The sequence below is a fragment of the Amphiura filiformis genome, chromosome 5, assembly GCF_039555335.1.
Source record: "Amphiura filiformis chromosome 5, Afil_fr2py, whole genome shotgun sequence".
Taxonomy (NCBI): domain Eukaryota; kingdom Metazoa; phylum Echinodermata; class Ophiuroidea; order Amphilepidida; family Amphiuridae; genus Amphiura; species Amphiura filiformis.
The window spans coordinates 68,083,256-68,104,558 of record NC_092632.1 but is presented as its reverse complement, the minus strand read 5'-3'; the positions used below and the strand labels follow the sequence as shown (position 1 = coordinate 68,104,558).

The 21,303-nt window shown below is 36.7% G+C and overlaps 1 protein-coding gene across 1 annotated transcript in view; it reads right to left on the bottom strand.

Annotated features, from left to right (window-relative positions):
- LOC140151949 (polypeptide N-acetylgalactosaminyltransferase 16-like) overlaps positions 1 to 21,303 on the bottom strand; it is a 274,100-nt gene that overhangs the window by 91,962 nt on the left and 160,835 nt on the right. The window contains 1 exon segment of the mRNA XM_072174254.1: positions 8,512 to 8,577. Within this exon segment, the coding sequence (XP_072030355.1) occupies positions 8,512 to 8,577 (66 nt within the window).

Genomic DNA, 21,303 nt, shown 5'->3' with positions numbered 1-21,303 from the left:
TATAATTTGACAAATTACTCATTTTGTTTGACATAATTGTGCAATACTAGAGAAATAGCTCCACAAAATACTGCCTCAACTAATCAGTGATAAACACTCAAAATGCACTTTTTCACCTATTTTATACAATGTACCACAAGGAAAGTCAACACTAAGTGTCAATAAATCCTGTTATTGAATGCTCCTCCAATCTCAAGCTAATACTTTGCTCTTTTGAATTCCAAAACATATTGAAACTAGCCCATAGCTTTATTGGATGGAATTGCTGCTGAACATCCCTTACTGCTGAAGGCACCTTAATTAGATTAATATTACTCTGTCAATTTTGTATCCATTTCAGGCACTTTATTCTGTGTTTAAAATCAAAACAGAGCAGGCTCTATCACATCTTCGTCCTAATCCAATAAAGTTCCTTCACTTTTGTATAGGTTCAGTTGCTATCAAAGATTGGCATCTTCAAATCATGTGGGAGTCACTGTGTATGCCATATTGCCAATGAAAATCGGCTGATCCATTTAAAGCCCACAATCCCCCTAATGAAGATTTGGGAAATATCTTCTACAGGAGGACTATGACATTGAAATGGAATTATCAATTTGATACTCAATTACTCATCCTCTCTTTGTGGAAGATACGGTTCAATCATTCTCAGAGGGTATATGAAATTCAAATTGAACTGCAAAATGTGTTCATTCCATTTGAAATTCATACTCCCACTGTGGAAGCAATTCCAAAATCTTCCACAGGGGGAGTGTTGATTTTAAACAATATAGCCTGATATCTCTCCTCTATCTTTATCAGAGGGTGTATGAAATGCAAATGGAGCTGCATAATGGGCATTCCATTTGAAATTCATACTCCCTCTGTGGAAGATATTCCAAAATCTTCCACAGGGGAGTGATGATTTTAAACGATATAGCCTGCTGTCTCTCCTATATCTTTATCAGAGGGTGTATGAAATGCAAATGGAGCTGAAAGGGGCATTCCATTTGAAATTCATACTCCCTCTGTGGAAGCTATTCCAAAATCTTCCACAGGGGGAGTGTTGATTTTAAACGATATAGCCTGATGTCTCTCCTATATCTCTTTATCAGAGAGTGTATGAAATGCAAATGGAGCTGCAAAATGTGTTCATTCCATTTGAAATTCATACTTCTGTGAAAAAATATTCCAAAATCTTCCACAGGGGGAGTGTAGATTTTAAACGATATAGCCTGATGTCTCTCCTATATCTTTATCAGAGGGTGTATGAAATGCAAATGGACCTGCAAAATGTGTTCATTCCATTTGAAATTCATACTTCTGTGGAAGATATTCCAAAATCTTCCACAGGGGGAGTGTAGATTTTAAAGGGTATAGCCTGATTTGAAATTCATACTCCCACTGTGGAAGCAATTCCAAAATCTTCCACAGGGGTAGTGTTGATTTTAAACGGAATAGCCTGATGTCTCTCCTATATTCCCTTTTGAGTGAATTAGTACGACTTGGTAAATTGAAAACCTACACCTTTAAGCTGTAGCTGCTGAGCTTTCTTCAGTTTCCTTTTCATCTTTAGAACACCATCTTCACCACAGATCTCATCTTGTGACTTTAATAAAACCCTAGCGATTTACTCCACTCTCTCCACCAGTTCATGGATTTCACACAAATTGGCTGGCAAATCTAAGCGATTGCGCTGGTATTTTGTAATGTAGCTTTCAATTCTCGTTCGAGCATAGAGGCGACGTAACATGATTAGATTTGCTTGTTCCTGATAAGTATTTTCCTACACATAAAGTGTTACTGATCTGCCAGATTGAAGCTTGTCGCCAGTCAAGCGATTGAATCAGACCGGATTATGTTACACAAATCCCATCTTAACCTAGTAAAAATTTACATTCTTAAAATTGAAGAATGAAGAGTGTGTTTTTTTCCACAGACTTGCTGGAATCATTTTGTATATTTATAAATCAATTTATATTTAAATTACTCAGTTCTGTTTCATAAAACTTTTTTCAAGCGATAAATCTTGAGGCGGAATTTTACGATCTCCGTGATTAAAAAACTCTTTGCGCGATTAATTGGATTTTATTCAACTCTAGCGAATATTAGCATACAATAAAAGTTTCTGATAAGCTTACTTCGGGCAGGCAAGGTCAAGGCATTCATCTCTTCACACTGTAAAGTGTGCTGAGGCTAGTGGATCAATGTCTAGGCGTTGTGCCTGTGTGCAGCGCGCTATATATCACTGCGCTTTTTTTATCTACAGAAAGCTGTAATCTACTAGAGAAAATCCCTAAAACCATCATCTGTGAGCTGTGATTCATGACCACTATGATGACCGATGAGTAAGATTTAAAAATCGCTATACAAAACTTTCCTGACTTGTTAAATATCACAAGTAACCCAAAGTGTGCAGACCATTTATACCCCAACCGCTTTAAATACTGATGGTATACTAAGTTCCCGGGTGTATAAGTTCACTCTGTTTGTATTATGTGCCTTTAATGCAACTTTCACTATAGCCTGTGTTCACGTTTTACAACTTTTATTTATTATAGCCACATTCATGCCAACGATGATTCTGATGTGTTTAACATTCTTGAAAAATGACATTGCCCACCTGTTTAATGAATTTACAAATGTTTTTGAAGCGTATATAGAAATCCCCAATATACAACTACACATCATGCATAAAATTACTGTACTTTCAAGATATAACTGGCAATCACTAAAATCATCATCAAACACAAGGTTTGGCAACATCAACAATGAAACAGCAACACTAACCTTTCAATAAATGTTTTATCGCTAGAACTATGGAGTATGAATTAATTTTATCGCGCGATAAGACCTCAGCGAATACTTCGCCCCGAATATTTTGTATGCACAAAGTGGAGTATGAATAGGGTCATAGACTGGCCTGTATCTACAGAGTATCATAGTGAGAGCTCCATCCCTTGCCCGATGATCATTGGTATTTGCCCCTTGAGTTTGCACAAAGTGGAGTATGAATAGGGTCATAGACTGGCCTGTATCTACAGAGTATCATAGTGAGAGCTCCATCCCTTGCCCGATGATCATTGGTATTTGCCCCTTGAGTAGGATGGCTCTGAAAAGAGCTGTTTATAGATCAAGATTCAGTAGGATGACTCTGAAAAGAGTCGTTTATAGATCAAGATTCTGTAGGATGACTCTGAAAAGAGCTGTTTATAGATCAAGATTCAGTAGGATGGCTCTGAAAAGAGCTGTTTATAGATCAAGATTCAGTAGGATGGCTCTGAAAAGAGATGTTTATAGATCAAGATTCAGTAGGGACAGTTCTCAATTTTCAAAAATCTACCGTGAAATATTTATGGAATTTCCAGTATGTTAAAATTGCATACTTTATATAATTGTTATCAATTTTCCACATTATGACTGAAAATACACACATTCTTCTGTATTTAATTTAGATTTTTAAAGGTATTTTAGAAATATTGCTTACAGGTTTCAAAGTTAAAAGTACCAAGGTTGTATAAGCAGACATCCACTTTCAATTCAGCCATGTTATGGGCCCAAACACTGTGTAAAGTGCTGTGCAAACACAGTCGAGTCCTTCGTATGCTGCCTGCACTGATTGATAGAAAAGCCGCACTCATCAATTTGATTAACTAGATTGCCAAATTCCACCTGGGCGATATCTATCCATTTGTTTTGACTGTTGATAATCCATCAATTGTTCTTAAATATTAAGGAGTCTATATAAGTCAATTATAACATGGAAACCACCTACATGTGTATTATTACTTGCTCATCTCCTGAGGGCTTAGACTACTTTCGTAGCCCCTTTTTGAAATTCACATTTCAATATCTTACAATGATTACAAGTCATGCAAGTTCAGAAGGAGAACCACACCAGCGTTCGAAATAATGGTTATCCGGTTGTCCAAATTAACCAAAACTTTTCAATCTTTGTGTACATCTCAATTAAGCTTTTAAAGCATAACTCTGTTACCATAAAAAGGAATAACAATAAAAGTGGAAAACTTTTGCAGCTTTTTGAATGTCACTCTTCACAAGTTCAACTAATAATACAGTAGAGTAATACAATAAAGTGATCTCCAAAAAAAAAAAGAAGCTGCCAAAGTGACTCCATCATGCCAAAGCTACACCCTTTTATGATACTTCTTCAAGACTTATGGTAAAATCTTCCAAGTCTGACAACTTGCTTATGCTACATTTATATATCTCACTTCCCACAATGCATTTCTTCCATTTCAATTTATCAGTAATGATTTGCTATTTAGTACAACATGGGTCGATAGTGACAAAAAGTATCTCAAAGAACAGCACAACCAGATCTTGCAAACTATGTTTATTTTTTTACTATTGACCCACGTTTAGTTAGTCTATTCTGAAAATGAAAACAAAGAAAACCTGTAAAGTAATATAGAAGTGTCATTTGATGTAATAAAGTGATGCAAAGGATGTTGCAAAGGATTCTGGGAAGGGTAAAATATCTTCTCTGGTCTTGTAATGCCACATGAAATATATAGATCTATAAATCAACAGTACAAAAGATAACCCATAATTCAATCGAGCAGAAGTCCTAATAACTAGTTTAATGTATAAAATGTAGGAAATGATGCCCTTCAGAAAAATCATCTCAACTGTTCACTGGAAGTCGGCATTTGTCAAAGATGTCACACCATAGATTATATAAACAGAGAGATAGTAGCACAGAAAAGGGTATATTAAGATGGTGGGGTACAAAAATAGTGATAGCATCATCTTTAAATGCCAGCATGTACACATAAAGGCCATATCTTAGTTTGCTTAAGCGTGTACAAACAGGCCGTCTTTGCTAAAAACGGTAGGATCTTTATCCGCTGTTTGACTGCCTGTACACACATAAGTGACATACAGCATGGCAGAGTTTTGGAGGATTTTGATTTTATCTTTTGTTTTTTAAAGCTTATTTTTCTGCAAGGAGGGATAAACTGCTCCTTAGTTTTCATTCAAGTGTGATAAGGAGCATCAACCTTGCTACCATTATCAATAGAGATATATTTGGCATTTACTACAGAAGCATTCTTTAATTCATTTCCCTCAACTTGTCAATGAAATCAAAAACATCACTAATTCTAAGCACCGGAGGAAAATGCGATTTGGGAAGCCAAAAAACGCAAAAAAATGCAATTTCCACCCCCACCAAAAGTTATAGACCCTAAATTTCTTGTTATTCAAGGTTGGATCCAGTGAAAAACTGCTATTAATAAAAAACTAAAAATTCTGAGGTTTTTTTTTCAAACCTGGATAAAGTTGTACATTTTAATTACTTTTGATTCTATTAAACAGCCAGCTATGCATGTTAATTTGCTGTTGTTATGCATGTTAGAATATGACCGTTGCTAGGTCAACTGGATCATGCTTTCTTTGTTACAAACCACTGATCAAAATGATCACAACACAAAGTCTATGGCATATCAAAATTCGGAACAGGTGTACAAGCCCAGGCTTGGAGCAGTAACCAATGGTTTCTAACATGCACTACAACAGCGAATTCAATATGTCCCTGGCTGTTCAATAGAAGCAACAGTAAAATGTACAACTTTATCCAGCTTTGAAAAAAAACACCTCAGAATTTTTCTCTTAATAGCAGTTTCTCTAGTTCCAACCTTGAATAACTATTTTTTTTTCCTCCAGTGCATAACTAATTCTCTTATAGACGAATCCAACGAGCCAAGTCATAGTCAGGATTTGGTCGGCCATTATTGGGTCCCGCAGCACCTAACTGGTGTTGTGACTGCCCAATTGGGTGGATTAAAGCCACTTAAAATTCGATGTTAGATTATTTTGTGTTGTAAACTGCCATCATTCTTTTGTCTACGTGTAACACGGGTGATAGAATGCAGTTTAAAATACCCTCCAAGGCCGCATCATTTCACATTTTAGGTGAGATGGAGCCGACAGCTTTGGTTGCCATTGAGGTGTAGGAATGCATGAAATTGGATTCGTCTATAGCAACAGACCTATCAAAGAAGCTTCCCTAAAAAATCAACAATTTTGTAAACACTTTGGCCATAGATATTTCATAGGCAACATAAATAATTCATCTGCTTTCATATCACATTTCAGTAAAACAAAACTAAACCAAACAATGCAAAACAAGCAAACAAAAAATGGAGATCTTGCTTTGATCCAATGACCCATTTTTTTTGGTTTTTTTAACCACTTATCGAAGCTTATCGATCAACTTCAAACAAAATAGTGTCCTATACCATAATACAGTCTATTCAATAATTTGTTGGGATAATTAAACTGGTGTGTGTATTAAAACTAGTATTAGAGATATGTGACCCCTCAGCACAACTGAGCCCTGAAGTCGCCAATCATCATTTTTGAGATATTCAACCAAAATATTCTGCTTGAAATTAGCTTTAAAATGATGTATATCATGTCTATAGTACTTGACATTTAAGTAGTGAAAAATCAATAAAACAGTCAATAAATCCTTTGTTTCCTATTCTTTATTGTTAGGTTCAATGGAGCATATCTCAATAGTGGCACTGGCGACATTCTGGCTCAGTTGTGGAGGATGGTCACATATTGGTATGCATCATCAGTTGAACCATGGAAGAAAGAGATAAGAAGGAACCACAACGAACACATTTACTTTGTCCACTCCCTTTACCGACATTTAATTGACATTGTTATTCATGAGGATTTACTTTGATCAATACCCGCGTTAAATAGGTGATTGGTATTGTACTCTATGTATTTGGATGTCTTCTGGAGCGTGTCTGAAGGATGATTTGAACTAATGACCTTCCGTGCAAGCATAGGATTTTCTCTGGTGACGTGATCATCGGTCATTGATGGCCTACATCTTTTTCTTCCATTTCGCCCAATTTTCCCGAACTTTGATGACTTTTTTTCTCAGAGTTGGCAGTCTTTGGCACTGAAACGAGTTAGCTAGTTACGATTATACACATATAAACTATTAAATTAAACAGGTTTCATGTACCGGACTCAACCGAAACATTGTGCATTATTTAAGAACATTTTGCATCTATTTTTCATCGAAAAAGTCACCAAAATCTTACCTTATTTGCTAAAGATGAAACTCAGCAAATAACCGGCCGATTTTGATGACCTTTTCGATGTGTTAAAGGACATTTTCTACACAACACGATCAAGAAAACAGTTTGACTGTAGATCCCAAAACAAAGCTACTATACATGTTCAGAGCATCAGTGAAATTCCATAATCTTACTTCTGGGTAGCGTTTGTTTGTTCTTGGATGGGTTTGTTATAGTTTTTTTCCAGTAATGATTTCGCCAAGCATCGATCGCGGTAAATGGATCATACATGAAAGTAAGTACCATTGATAGCTTTTCTTTTCATGCGTCAATGGATAAGCGGATTAAAACTTGGCCGATCGAAGTCGTTGTGGTTCCTTCTCATCTCTTTCTTCCATGGTTGAACTGAGTACTCCTCAACACACCATAATTAGCAAAATGATTTCAATGTATCATTCTACAGAATAAGACCAGAATATTTGATGGTATTTCTTACGTTATGTCTTCAGCTTTAGTTTTTTCTTGATGGTCAAATTATTGATCAATAGATATTACAACACTTCGTCCAAAAACAATTTGTCCAATAACTTTGATCCAAAGTACTAAATTATTTATTCAAATTGAGTTTTGGCCCACCACATTTTGTCCTTATTTATTTATGGTGTCTCTGTAAGTTTTTAGCCAATTGAAAAATTTTCTTGCTGATTTTTTTGTCCAATTATTTTGTTTGCATACACAAATTATAGTATGCCAAAATAACCAAATTTTAGATAAACCATTAAACTATTCATGGACAAAATATTAAACCAAAATAATGTTGGGCAAATTTTTGATGGACCGAAGTATGCATGGGCAAAAACTATTAAATCAAAATAATGTCGGAGCAAAGTATCCAATGACAAAATAGCTTTTGCCATACTGTATTTCATCAAATAGTCGCCCTCCCTCAAATAAACGCCCCCACCACTTTTTTCAACCAAGATGTTTCAAAAATTCTGATATTTCCATGCTATCTTGTGTAGTAAGCTTACCAAGTTGCTCACATGGTCGGTAATAGCAGCAATAAATGGTGAAAATCAGAAACTCGGAAGTGAACCAAAAGTCAGTGTCAAAAGTTCATAGTTCGTCATTTTAGCGTGACTTTTAAGCTTACCTAATGATTTTAACGGGAATTGTCGTGCTACAAATGACCTCTAATAAACGCCCCCCCTTGGGAAAATGTAACGCCCCCGGGGGCGTTTATTCGACGAAATACGGTAGGTATGTGGATTCGCTCCACTTACGTCATAACCCACTTTCAATGTAGATTAGCTTGGTAGTGTGAACGCAAACTCAATGTGGATTCGATGTGGATCGACACCACTTCACTACCTAGGTACGAACCCACATTGTGTAATGTGAACACGGCCTTATTTGGACAAAACAAATTTTGGATAACTGTTCTACGTCCTACACATCTTGTACATACCTTCTCTTTTATCATTGCGTAAAAGCTTCACCTTTGGTAGTTGTGTTAAAAATTCACCATCGTGTGCTGTAAATGGAACAGAAAAAGACAAAATATAAGATGAATTATTGACTGAGGAGTAATAATATGATTCAACTTACAATGATTCAATTGTCCATTAGCATTCAAATTGCAAATTTGTTTCAGTAAAGCGATAATTTTGGTAGAGGGTATTGTTATTTCACTCCAGAAAATTGATTTCAATTCGATTCAAATTCAATTCTTTCTACACCTGGAGTCTTACTATTCAATTCCAATTCAATCCACCTTGCTTTAGAATTAATTCAATTCGATTCGATTCAATTGTTCAATTTCAAAATCATTTCATTTCAATTCCAATCCAATGCAGTGAAATTAACAGCTAATCAATTTCAATTCAATTCTTAGCATTCAATTCAATTCCAATTCAATTCCAATTCCAATACAGTTGCAGTTTGTGTTACTTGACCAAAGGCACACTGCAAAAACTGTGTCGAGAGATTGAACACTTTTTTGTCGGTGATATGTAAACACATGTAAAATCTAAACACAAATGTCAAACTTCAAAACATCAAGTGTTTAATATCTAAACACAAGGCATCAAATTACTAAACATGTTTAGCATTTAGACATGTTTACAAATCGAGGACAAGATGGTATCTAGAATGGTGTTTAATATCTAGACACTGTTTTTGCAGTGCCGTGTTTTAAATTTTACTACCAATTTTATAACACTAGAGTCAGCAGCACAAAGTCAAAATTAAGTACACCAGTAGTACTACTTGTCACAAAAGCATTTCAACAGAAGATACTAGTACTTAGGTGTTATGTTAACTCACTTTTCACATTCTAACAATGCAAGTGATCCTTGACCTCTGGGTCCTATTTTATGAAACTTTGGAACTTCTTAGTTCTTAGGTGACTGACTTCCCTATATTTGTCTTAACTTCTTGTCCACCATGCACAATTTTTTCTAAACTTAAGGTATGTGGTACGATCGATAATGGGACTCTGTCCCCACACTGATCTCAAAGATGTCAAAATCAAGGTTTGATATAGCCCCTACTTGTCTCCTGCTCCTAAGATTTTACACCCAAAAATCCTTGTACTTTTGAAAAAGTGTGAAAAAAGCTGTCAAAGATATAAGCATTTTCTTTAATAGTTTTCTCATAATTTGTTCAAATGTACAATGACTTTTGAGCATAAAAATTAGGAGATTGAGAAAAATAGGGGCTTTATGATTATTGCCAAAAGTTTGAGATCTTTGGCAAGTTGGAGGGGGTCTCATACTCACATTATCGATCATATCAAGCAATTTAAAACATTGGAAATGCTAAGAATCAATTTACATCATATTAGAAGATATCAGTGTCTTTATGAAACCTATAATTTTTCCATATGACAAGAGAGACAGTAGATATTCTTCTAAAGAAAGATTAAGAAGAACTCCCCAAAAGTCTCGAAAAGTTTAACTATACCTGTGTATGAGAAATGATATCAATTTATCACGCTTTTAATTTTCTTCAATATATGTGTATTTTATGCTATCATTTTGAAATGAAAGCTTTCCAGAATACTTAGTTGCAATAAGTTTTGTAACACTATTGATGTTAAATTTTTAATGTGTGTCTCTTGTGTGAATAAACCTGGAAGTGTATCAGAATTCAGAACGGGGCAAGGACACTTTTTTTCAGGTGGAATGATCTGGAATCACAGACATCTGCTTGTGAATTGAAATGCTGAATTGAAATCAAAGCTGAATTTCATTTCAATTCCACTTCATTCTTCATCACGCAACATGATTTCAATTCCAATCCAATTCAATTCTTCATTGCTCACGGTGATTTCAATTCCAATCCAATTCAATTCATGCCCAAGCCCACTCATTTCGATTCCAATTCAATTCCAATGCATTGAAATGAAAATCGCCTAAAATTCATTTCAATTCAATTCGATTTCAATGCATTGAATTAACATTAGTAGAGGGTCAGCAAAATGATTACGCAACTCCCCCCTCTGGAAATTGCGGAAGAAAGACACATATCCAAATCCAGATCTACCAAAAATGTAAATTTTTATGCATGAATGTATGTTAAAAAGTGCTCAAGAGATGTGAATTTGGAATACTGTCTTCATTTAGTGCAAATGTTTTCATTAACATTCACGTTTGACCTGCAAGCCGGTTTTTATCCTGAAAAGCCCCACATTTTGGATGTCCCACACACTAACTTTTCATTTCTTCCCACAAAACTGTATAATCAGTTGTCATATTATAGGTATGTACAGAAGTCCTATTATGACATGTGTTGATAACCCAATGGTACCCTCCCATATGTGATAGCACCAGAGCATAGGCGGTGATGTAAATATTTACAACATTTGATACTGATGGTATTCACCCTTAGCTGATGTGGGTGTTTGCACTCTGTAGACAATTCCACACCGGAGAGTGAGATCCGCATTGATGTACAATTCTATAATCTGCATCAAGTAAAGGTTCCAACAAACAGTGGCGGTGCCAGGAATTTTTTTCCGGGAATTTCAGGGGGGCAAAATCAACAAATTTTGCACAAAATTACTGCAAAAGGTGAAATTTTTACTGGGGAAAGAGTTCTGACTGGGGCATTTTCCCCTCATGTCCCCATTGGCGCCGCCACTGCCAACAAATGTTGTGATATTGTGAAACTCGAGTAACATGGCCAAGGATTTATTTCCTTGTTCTACGAATGGTAATAGAGGCAACCACATCAAAAATATGCAATCCACATTCATTTAACCTACATGAACTGCGCTTTGCGTATTGCGTGAATGACACGCGCTTTTGTGAATTTACGTGTGCGGAAATTAGAACTTTATTGACTCGCGCAGTAACAAAAACCGAATAATTCCCGGCCCTATTAAGAGCTGATCATAATATAGTGAGTATGTTACTTGTAAGTATGTTCGAGTGCAAGGGCGTTGCAGGTCGCGAGTGGGGGTCTCCCTGTCCGAAACAACATCAATCTGAAAATCTAATTGAAGTTAGGGTAAGGATTAGGGTTATGGATAGACTTAGGGTTAGGGTTGATGTGTTTTTCAACTAAGATTTTCGGACCGACGGGGGTTCGGATTGACAGTGTTTCGGACTGATGGATGTACTCGGGTCGCTCATGTCGCAGTCTCCTCTGTGCACAAGTCCCGGCACAAGTCCACATTGATTCACATTGATGTGGACCTGTATGGAGTCGCTCAATGTTACACATTTAGTATTCACTATTCACATCTTTGGCTTTATATACATGTAACATTACACTAATGTAAGTCTGCAACACATGTGTAAAATGTGGGGGAAAGAATTGCTTATGCCTGTCAGGTATCAGAGTGCGATTTAGTGTTTATACACTCCATTTGCAATGATACTCAATGACTTCAAGATTTCTAGGGCAGGGCTTGCATGTGGGTTAAATCAGGGAAGTGTATTACTAGTTGGTTACACTATGCAAGTGTTAATGAATTACTTAAAACCAGGGCCGTAGCAAGGTTGTAAAATGTGGGGCGGCCAATATACAAATATATGCCCAATTTGAAATAAATATATAAAGAAAAAGATAACAAATTTCTCAAAAAGTGGGGCGGCCATGGCATCTCTGGCCGCCCCGCTTGCTACGGCCCTGCTTAAAACATGAGGAACCAACTCAAAAACACCTGACTCTACTGTCTAAATGTAAACGGGTGAAAAAGCAACTTTTTTAAAGAGATCATCACCATCATGATCAGGTATGCTGTTCGTCTGTCGACATGGCGCCCTCAATAAATTCATTCCAGCTGGTGCGATTTGCAGCATTTTCTTCAGCTGACATTAGAGTTTCATTTAGTTGTTACAGTTCTTTTTGGATCAAGGATATCCAAGTAATTTTGGCTTTCCTCTAGGCTTTTTTATGGCAGGTGTGTCTTTGCAGTGGCGTGCGCAAAGGGGGGGGGGGGGCAGGGGGTCATGGCCCCCACTTTTGTTGGTCATTCGGGGAAAACATCCAAATTTGCTCCTTCAGACTCCATTCGGGGGAACTGAACAACCTGGCTCCCCCCACTTTCAATGTGCTTCGCACGCCACTGGTCTTTTGACAGTGTTTAAGTAGATGTCCTGCCCATGATAGCCGACATTTCTTCATTTTCTTGCTTCAATTGGTTTCTTTGCTTGTTTCCTTTCAAACCTGACATAATTTTAATGGCCATGGCCCAGGCCATGGGCGGGTGCAAGAACTCTTGATGATGGCAGCCAGAGATGGCAGTTGCCATCAAACCCCACCATGTCTGTGCAGTTTACCCAGAAGCTGAGGACAAGCTGCAGTTTACCCAGAAGCTGAGGACAAGCTGCAGTTTACCCAGAAGCTGAGGACACGTTGCAGTTTACCCAGAAGCTGAGGACAAGCTGCAGTTTACCCAGAAGCTGAGGACAAGCTGCAGTTTACCCAGAAGCTGAGGACAAGCTGCAGTTTACCCAGAAGCTGAGGACAAGCTGCTGATCACCAAGGGCTCAAAATCTGCATGAAATCTAGAGAGTCCAGAATCCTGGGCATGCCATTTTAATGCATGCTGATTTATGCAGATTTTAATGTAGAGTCATGATTTTTGTGAAATTTATGGGATTTTTATTTTGACATTCCATTACAGAGGAGTGATGAATACATTATGATATGAAAACAACTGAAGCATAAAGTGACTTTATGACTGAACTGAAATGAATTATGCCTGTCACATAAACAGTAAATTTATCTAGCAATAACATTGTCTGCATTCTATTCTGAGGGGCAGTCAGTATGTAATGAGAGTTTACTGGTAACCACATATGTGTACATCCATATCAAAACGATGCACTTGTCGGCTGGAATACAGATAACATTCCTTAACCATGTGACTTAGGGATGATTGGAAGTGACCTCCACTTGAAATGAGCCTGGTATTTATTCCTAGCTATTATGTGAAATGAGACACATGTAGCAGCCGACAAGTGCATCGTTTTGATATGGATGTACACATATTATGAATTATTTTCATAGCATTTCTCTGTAATCACATAAACACTGTACTTTTGTTCATCAAATGGATTGCTGCCTAAATCTCTCTATGCACCCATAGCGTTTGTATCTAAATTTTACTTTAAAAAAATTCTGATACATTCATCAATTCAATGATTAGTCCAGATAAACTAAATATTTAAGTGATCTAAAAAAATCCATATCAAAATTCTTCCAATCAAGCAATGTGATGACTTAAGTTCAGACCGTATGCAGGATTTCATTGGGGGGGGGCACTGATTGTCAAAAAGTGGACTTTGTGAAAAACAGACTTTCTTCCTAAAATTTGGAACTTTTTTGTCAAAAAATGTGTAAAAACCCTGATTTTTTTTTTGCTCGCCACGCTTGCAAATTCTGGGACCTTTTGTATACATTTCCAAATTTGGGGGGTGCATTGCACTCCCTGCGCACGGGCCTGCTTAAGTTTAACGCATTATAGATGATAGAAACATGCAGTTTTCAGTCAAATCCAGCAGCAACAAAAATCCTAATAATTAGAAATATAGAATGTGGAATTTGTTTTGAGTCAACAGAGTTAAAAAGAGACTAATTTTGCTTGATTGAATCACAAATGTAATGCAATCAAGTAAAATAAGTCACTTATCTCTTTATTGATTTTGAGATATGGCGTAATGAAGTAAGATAAGCCTATCAATATCAATACCAGGAGGATAAGACAAAAATGGTCTCCCACCCTTGCATTTGCTCAATTTTTTTCATGTTTCTTCAATTAAAATTAGTTTTTTAAAAAGATAAAAGAGCGTTTCCTCCCTATCCCTCCAATCAGCAGCATAGATTTCTTCTGCAACATGAAATGTTCAATCAGGAAGTTAGGAACAGCAAATTCAATTTCATCTGGATTCAGTTTCATCACATTACAGCTTGTTTAATGGGCATGTATCAAATGAACAAATGCTATATCAAAAGATTCATTTTGCTTGATCACTTAATAGGCATGTTCAGACAGTCATAGAACTTTCGAAGAGCGGTGTACTCAAGAATTGGGATACCTATAAGTCAGCAGGAGAGCGTGGCGCAATGGTTAGGGTACTTGCCTTTAGTGCATGAGGTCCCGGGTTCAATTCCCGGCGGTGGTGATTTGCTGGGATATTGACTTGGAAAAAAAAGTCTGAAATTAATTGGCAACATCTGTAGATTAAATTAAGACTTCCGCTCTCCCCATGGTTCATTTAGAATTGGGTAAATGAATCATGAAAGTACTCCGTCCTTCGGAGGGGTCGTTAAGCCGTCGGTCCCGTGTGCAGAGAGAGCCATACCTGTACATGTATTTACGCAGCCAGTTTGAAAAGAGTAGGGTGTTAACCCCTGACTGTTCCCAACCCGTCTCGGTGTTCAAATGGACCCCAATGGAAATAAGCTTCAATAGAAGCTTTCTTGGGTTATCCAGGGTTGTCAAAATCCGAACAAATAAAAAAAAAAATAAAAAAAAATAAAAACAATGCCAGACTGGGAGTCCACATGACTCCATTAAAGACAGGAGTTTTGTAATGCCTGATGACATCAGCCTTGGAATTACAACCAGAAGATTACTGTGACCTATTTGTGGTGTGCCAAATTGAATCACATTTAAACAGTGGCGTGTCCAGGGGGTACTTTGGAGGCTGAAGCCCCCCGCACTTTGTTAAAAATCATGTAAAATCACCCAATTTTTGATGATTTTAGCCATTAAGCCCCCCGCATAACTCGGAAAGCACATCTGAGCCCACCACAGGAAGAGATCCTGGACATGCCGGTGTTAAATGTATTTGAACTCTGCAGTCAAGAATCACAAAATGGCTTAGTCACATGACAAAGCACTCGAGGACTGCTTGAAGATCACTCAGTGAAAATTCCCCTAAATTACTAAGGGATAAATTTGAGGAAAACTTTAGGATTGGTATTAAGACAGGTCACGTGGTGGATTTCCCATTTTTTTGCTCGAGAACTGCATTGCTTAAAGGCATTATTGTAACATTTCCATAAGAAATAAAATTGCATTTTTTGTTCACAAAATGTAAGTTTTCACTGTCAGATATGTCCTCTTTTAGAAAATTGCTATAAATACCAGTGCAGTATGTCGTCAATGCGAGCCACTCCGTCGAACGCGACTCGGGTTGGTTCTTTTGATGTATAATATAACTGTCCTGCACACTATGTATACGAATATGAATGTCGTATACGTGTTCCACTAATATTTCCATCGTAATAATTAAACATTGTTTCATTATGTCTTATTCAAAATCTCGGATTCTGTCACAACTACAGCACTTATAGGTGGTCTTATATCCCTGGAACTATGGAAACTTTCAGGCATCATATCTGCTTAATTGATGGTTTAAAGTATATAAAACTATACATATTTACAATATATTCATCTGTGAGGTCAAATTTAAGCCAAAAATCCTTATTTTTGGCCTAAAATCCAAAAAACTTTTTTTTTCCCCAAATTTTTTCTTTCAATGTAACAAAAGCCTTGATTTTTGCATGTTAAATTAGTTTACTAACATACATTACAATAGAGGCCGTCAGCCTTTTCCGCGCGATCCGCCATCTTATGGGTACTGCCGTTCTGCATGTCATGCGTTAGACATTACGCCCCCGATTACGCAGAAGTCGCAGCGCGTGACGCACCTCTTCAGTCAAGCGTCAACGCGGTGATCTTAGCAACAAGGCACTCCGTACCCACAAGATGGCGGCATTGACGTCACAATGACTACCTCTATTGTGTAAAAAACATCCAGGGTGTCCTTCTCAACAAATGTTACGGCTTTAAGCAAAGATCCCTCCATGTGGATGTGCCTAACATGAACTTCCATGAGCTGTTGAACAAGAAGATGAAGAACTCTTGCATTTCTTACTTTCTTTTTGTAACACTGATCATCTTTATATATGTGCAAGCCTGTGCATTCTGAACTAACAGTTATCATACTGATATTGCTCCTACCTGCTAACATACCCCATAGCGTGAGTCTTTCTATGATATGAAGCATGCCCTGCAGCCCTGGTACTACATATCAGAAAGCCAATAGCGTATTCATAGCCATTTACTTTATTATCTCCATAATTTGATTCAAATCCATTACTTACTCTGACAGTCATGATATAATGAAGACTTTCTTTATACCTTGATAAAGCTTCTTTTACAGTTTTGAAATGTTATGACAGAGAAATAACTCTCAAAATCAGAGAATTCTAGGAAACTCTATAGTCATTTTTAGTACTCTTTTTAACAAGACTCTAAATGTATACTATAGTTTGCTCAGTTCATAATCGGCGGGAATTGTTAGGTTTATACCACTACTTCGAAAGGTAGACCCACGTTAAGAGTGATATTATTGACCTGTCTGGTCTATATTGTGCATGTTACGTAAGTATAGATGAAGTATAGGACTTAAATAATAATTTGTGATACTTTCTGGCGAGTTGCACAAGACAGTTCTCGAAATAAAGTATATTGATATTAATCCGCGATGTTATAAGGTCATTATGAGCTGATCAAACTATAAGGGGCCAACACGATTACATTATGCATGTACGAGTATCATATAATTTTATCCTATTATAGTCTCAATCTAAAAAGCTCTGGTGCAGCGTATCATAATGCAACTGCATAAATTCATGGAGTTTTGGAGATTTTAATGAAGTTCCGGAGATTTTTTATCATTTTCTTATTTCAATCCAAATCCATGTTATATATACTGAAATCATGATCACAAAGCCTTTCTGTGATCACAGATATAGGTCTAACATTAAAAAAGGGTTTTAATAGGCCTATGGATAAAAATAGTTTTTAAGAGCAACAATATACACATTGCATCCTAACCAAATTTATGTGCCTCTGGTTTCTTCAAAGTGGTGCATACAATAAATAACCCAGCTTATTTTACTTGAATTTAGCAAAATTAAAAAAATTCTCCAAAACGCAAATTCTGGGTCGGTCGCCCGTAGAACAGATTTTTTTCGTCTCCTAACCATCCAAACATGATACACAACTGCAGTAATGATGAGAACTCCCAGTACGATAGAAAAAATATTGACATTGTCAGATGCTTTTAAAATACCATTTGCACTGCGATAATGTTGTTTCAGCATCACGCTTTTATGCAATTTGTCATGGTCCAACACAGTAAGTGCAAATCTTAAGTTGCCAAAAATAGGGAGCAATTTTACCCATTATAAATACGTATCCAGAAGGGAATGTCAACATTTGTTTGAAAAGCTGTACCATGATCATGATGTATTAAATTCTTGCACAATGTTTTGCAGTCTTTATTTGTAACCCTACAATGTTTTCTGTGCTTGCTTAATGTTCTTTCTACCTTAATGCCCTGCATGCTAGCTATAGGCTTCAACATAAAAAGTCCCAAGTTTTGAGATATTTTCTCAAAATATCAAGAGCTATCTCGAAAACCACTGAACCAATACTAAGCTTGTTTGTACTCATTTTAATGCATTTTGTATGCTGATACCAAATATGGTCATGAAAATTTACAATTCTGAAATTTTTGAATTTAAAAAAAATAATTTAAAATTTGTCATCTGCAGTCTACACCCATGTGGAGAGAGTTAATATGCAGATCCACGGCTCCCATCAACGGCATTCTTCTGTCTTCAGCTCTCCATTTTAGATCCACGTACAGACCCCTGTCCTTTTATCCTTAAGTAAGGTTCCCAGCATTTTAAAACAAAAATACCCTGATATTTCCCTGACAAATTTCCAAAATTTCATGAGAAATATTCCACTTTACCAAGGTTGTAACAGGGGTGTGGGCTGTTTCAAACTACTACCTGATATAGTTTGTGCGGTTTATAATTGGTGAATATAATTAGACTCATAATATCTTGTGCTGATATAGAATAGCGTGCTTTTGGGCACAGTGGGGCACAGCACTGATACGATAGTTTTGTGTTGCACGACCCATTGCATGATGTGTGACTATCGCTCACTTTTGTGAATTTACGCTCGAGGACTTTATTAATGTGTAATGTGTGTAGTAATGTGAGCAGTAATAAAAACTGAATAATTTTTGCCAATTATAAGCCGAACAAACTTTAGAGATGGTGAATTCTTTCCAAAAGCGAATAGTTGTGGTACAGTTTGGAGCCATATGTTGTATGCAAGACACCTGTATGGCAAAATGGGAAAAAAATGAGTTTTCCCCTGATTTTTGTTTTTTTTCCCTCAAATTCCCCAAATTTTCCTTGTTCGGAAAAATGGATTTTCATTTTCCTGGTGTGGCTGGGAACTTTGTACAAACATTCCCGTTTTCCTTCTCCCTCTTGGTTTTTTCCTGTCCCTTATCATGTCTCTCATAAGTCCTCAATATGTTAAAGATTATCCTATAAGTATCCAAGCATATTTGGGTTAAAGAATTGTGTCTTGACAGGCCAGAAGATCTTAATAACTTACACTATAGACAACAATGGCCTCATCCCAATGGCATAGTTCAATAACCTCAATTAAACAACCATAGTGCAAATTTGACCTCAAGTTACAGAGTATGAGTTTTTGTACCCAAACTTTCAAAGGTTGTTCAATGACTGTTCAAATGCATTGGGGATAAGGAACTGTGCCTTGATAGATTAGCATGTTGTGGATCCTAGTGTTAGGGCAAACTATAAGTTCCTCTTCATAGTTCAAGATCTACCTCAAATTGAATGTTTACTGATCCTCAGTTACCATGGGAACAGTTAAGCTGTTCACATTACATCGCACATATTTAGTATGTTGGATCACATCCATGGTTAGATTTCTCTTGTGATAAATTTGAAACTGCTTCCTACAATACGCTCTCAGAAACCTGATCGTCACTCCTGTGTGTGCCCCTCACTTTCCACACCAAACGTGAGACAATCATGCTAAAAGAGGCGTTTGTTGCACGATGCAAGTTTTTATATTTTTATCACATATTATTGCCAACTGCAAGCTATCAGATGCTGAAACTTCAAAATAAAATTGGGGCTTACGGTTCATGAGATATGAATACTTCTTTCAACCGTATTTCAAAATTGACTTTATCGACAAACACCTCATCATGCTTGCACACATCACAAATCTAACTGCTGCAATAGTTGCCCCATATAGAAAGGTAGGCCTATGGCTACAAAATGATTTTGCTCTTAATAAACGCATTTATGCACACTTTCCACCTTGATACACCTGAGCACACTAATTCGTCCAAGCAACCAATGCCTTGACTGTACACAGTCTGTGTTTACACTACACGGTTGAGTACATAGCATCATAAGAGCTGTGTGAGCTTCTAGCTGGTGACTAGTGGAAAATACAGCATCTGTGACTGGTTTTTGTTGAAACCTCAAATGTTCCCTTCATCCAATCAGAAAGTTTTTATATCGAACGAAAGCTAACACTTCCCGCTAAAAATGCTTTTTTTTCATTACGTCAACAGATGATGCAATTCAATGTTTATAGCAAGGCGAATGTGGTAAATCGGTTGAAAACGCCCTATTCAGGCACAATTTTTGACCAAAATGCAGGTTTTAAAAGTCAAACCCCAGAGTGATCCTTGCAAATCTTGTGCGAAAATTTAATATTTTCGCCTTTTTTGTCATACGGTTATAAATTCAATGAACAATGACTTTGCTAAAAGAGCGCTTAGAAATTGATATGCATAAACATTCAATTTCTGCACATCTAAAAATATGACACCAGGCAGCTATTGCTTCAATGAACAATGACTTTGCTAAAAGAGCGCTTAGAAATTGATATGCATAAACTCTGCACATCTAAAAATATGACACCAGGCAGCTTTTGCAGGTAGGTCTTTCTTGCTTTAATCCCTCCAAATACTTTTGCTAAGACCCAGAAATGCTCTACACAGGATTACTGCCTGTAACCTGTACTATAAACACCTTTACCTCATTTGATCCCTATTCTAATAACATGAAAGTCACGTAATACATATTGCCTGCCACCATGTGTAGCTCATTTTCACTGTTTTGAAGCCCTAGGGTTTAAGATATACCGATTGCCATCTACATGGATGTGGAGAAAGAGCATGAGAAATTTGTGTTACGGTAATGACGATGTGCCATTAAAGATATGTTTTCCAGCAAGAGACATGTAAGAACATAATCACATATGTTCCTGTATTATTATTGTCAGAGGATGCTAATTATGTATCTCACATGGTGGATTGAAAAGAAAATACTGCAAAGTTGATTTTGTGGCATATTTAATTTCACAGATTTGCAAGATGCCCAGATTTCAAAAGTTCTGTTTTGCATCTACATGAAAATGTTACACTGTAAATTAAGTGTTTAGATATTAAACACATATTCTAAACTTCCTGTACTTCTGAGATTTCATCATATGTCTTGTAGCAAGACATGTGCATTCACTCAGATTATAAAGTTCATTGCCTAATATTTAACTCTCTTCACATGGGTGTCGACTGCAGACGATAAGTTTCAACAACAACAAATTGTTTAATCACAAATTTTAGAAATGTAAATTGTCATGAAAAAAATGTCATGACCATATTTGGAATCAGCATGAAAAATGCATTAAAATGAGTACAAACAAGCCTAGCATTAAGTAGTTTTAGTCAGAAGACAAGTTTTGAGGATTTCACATGCATAATTATTTAATAAATAGGCAGTAAAGATACTTCCATTTTAGTAAAGTTTTTTACGCTCATCATCACCAAACTCCACCAAATGTCATTAGCATACCATAATACAGGGCTAAGGCCTAAAA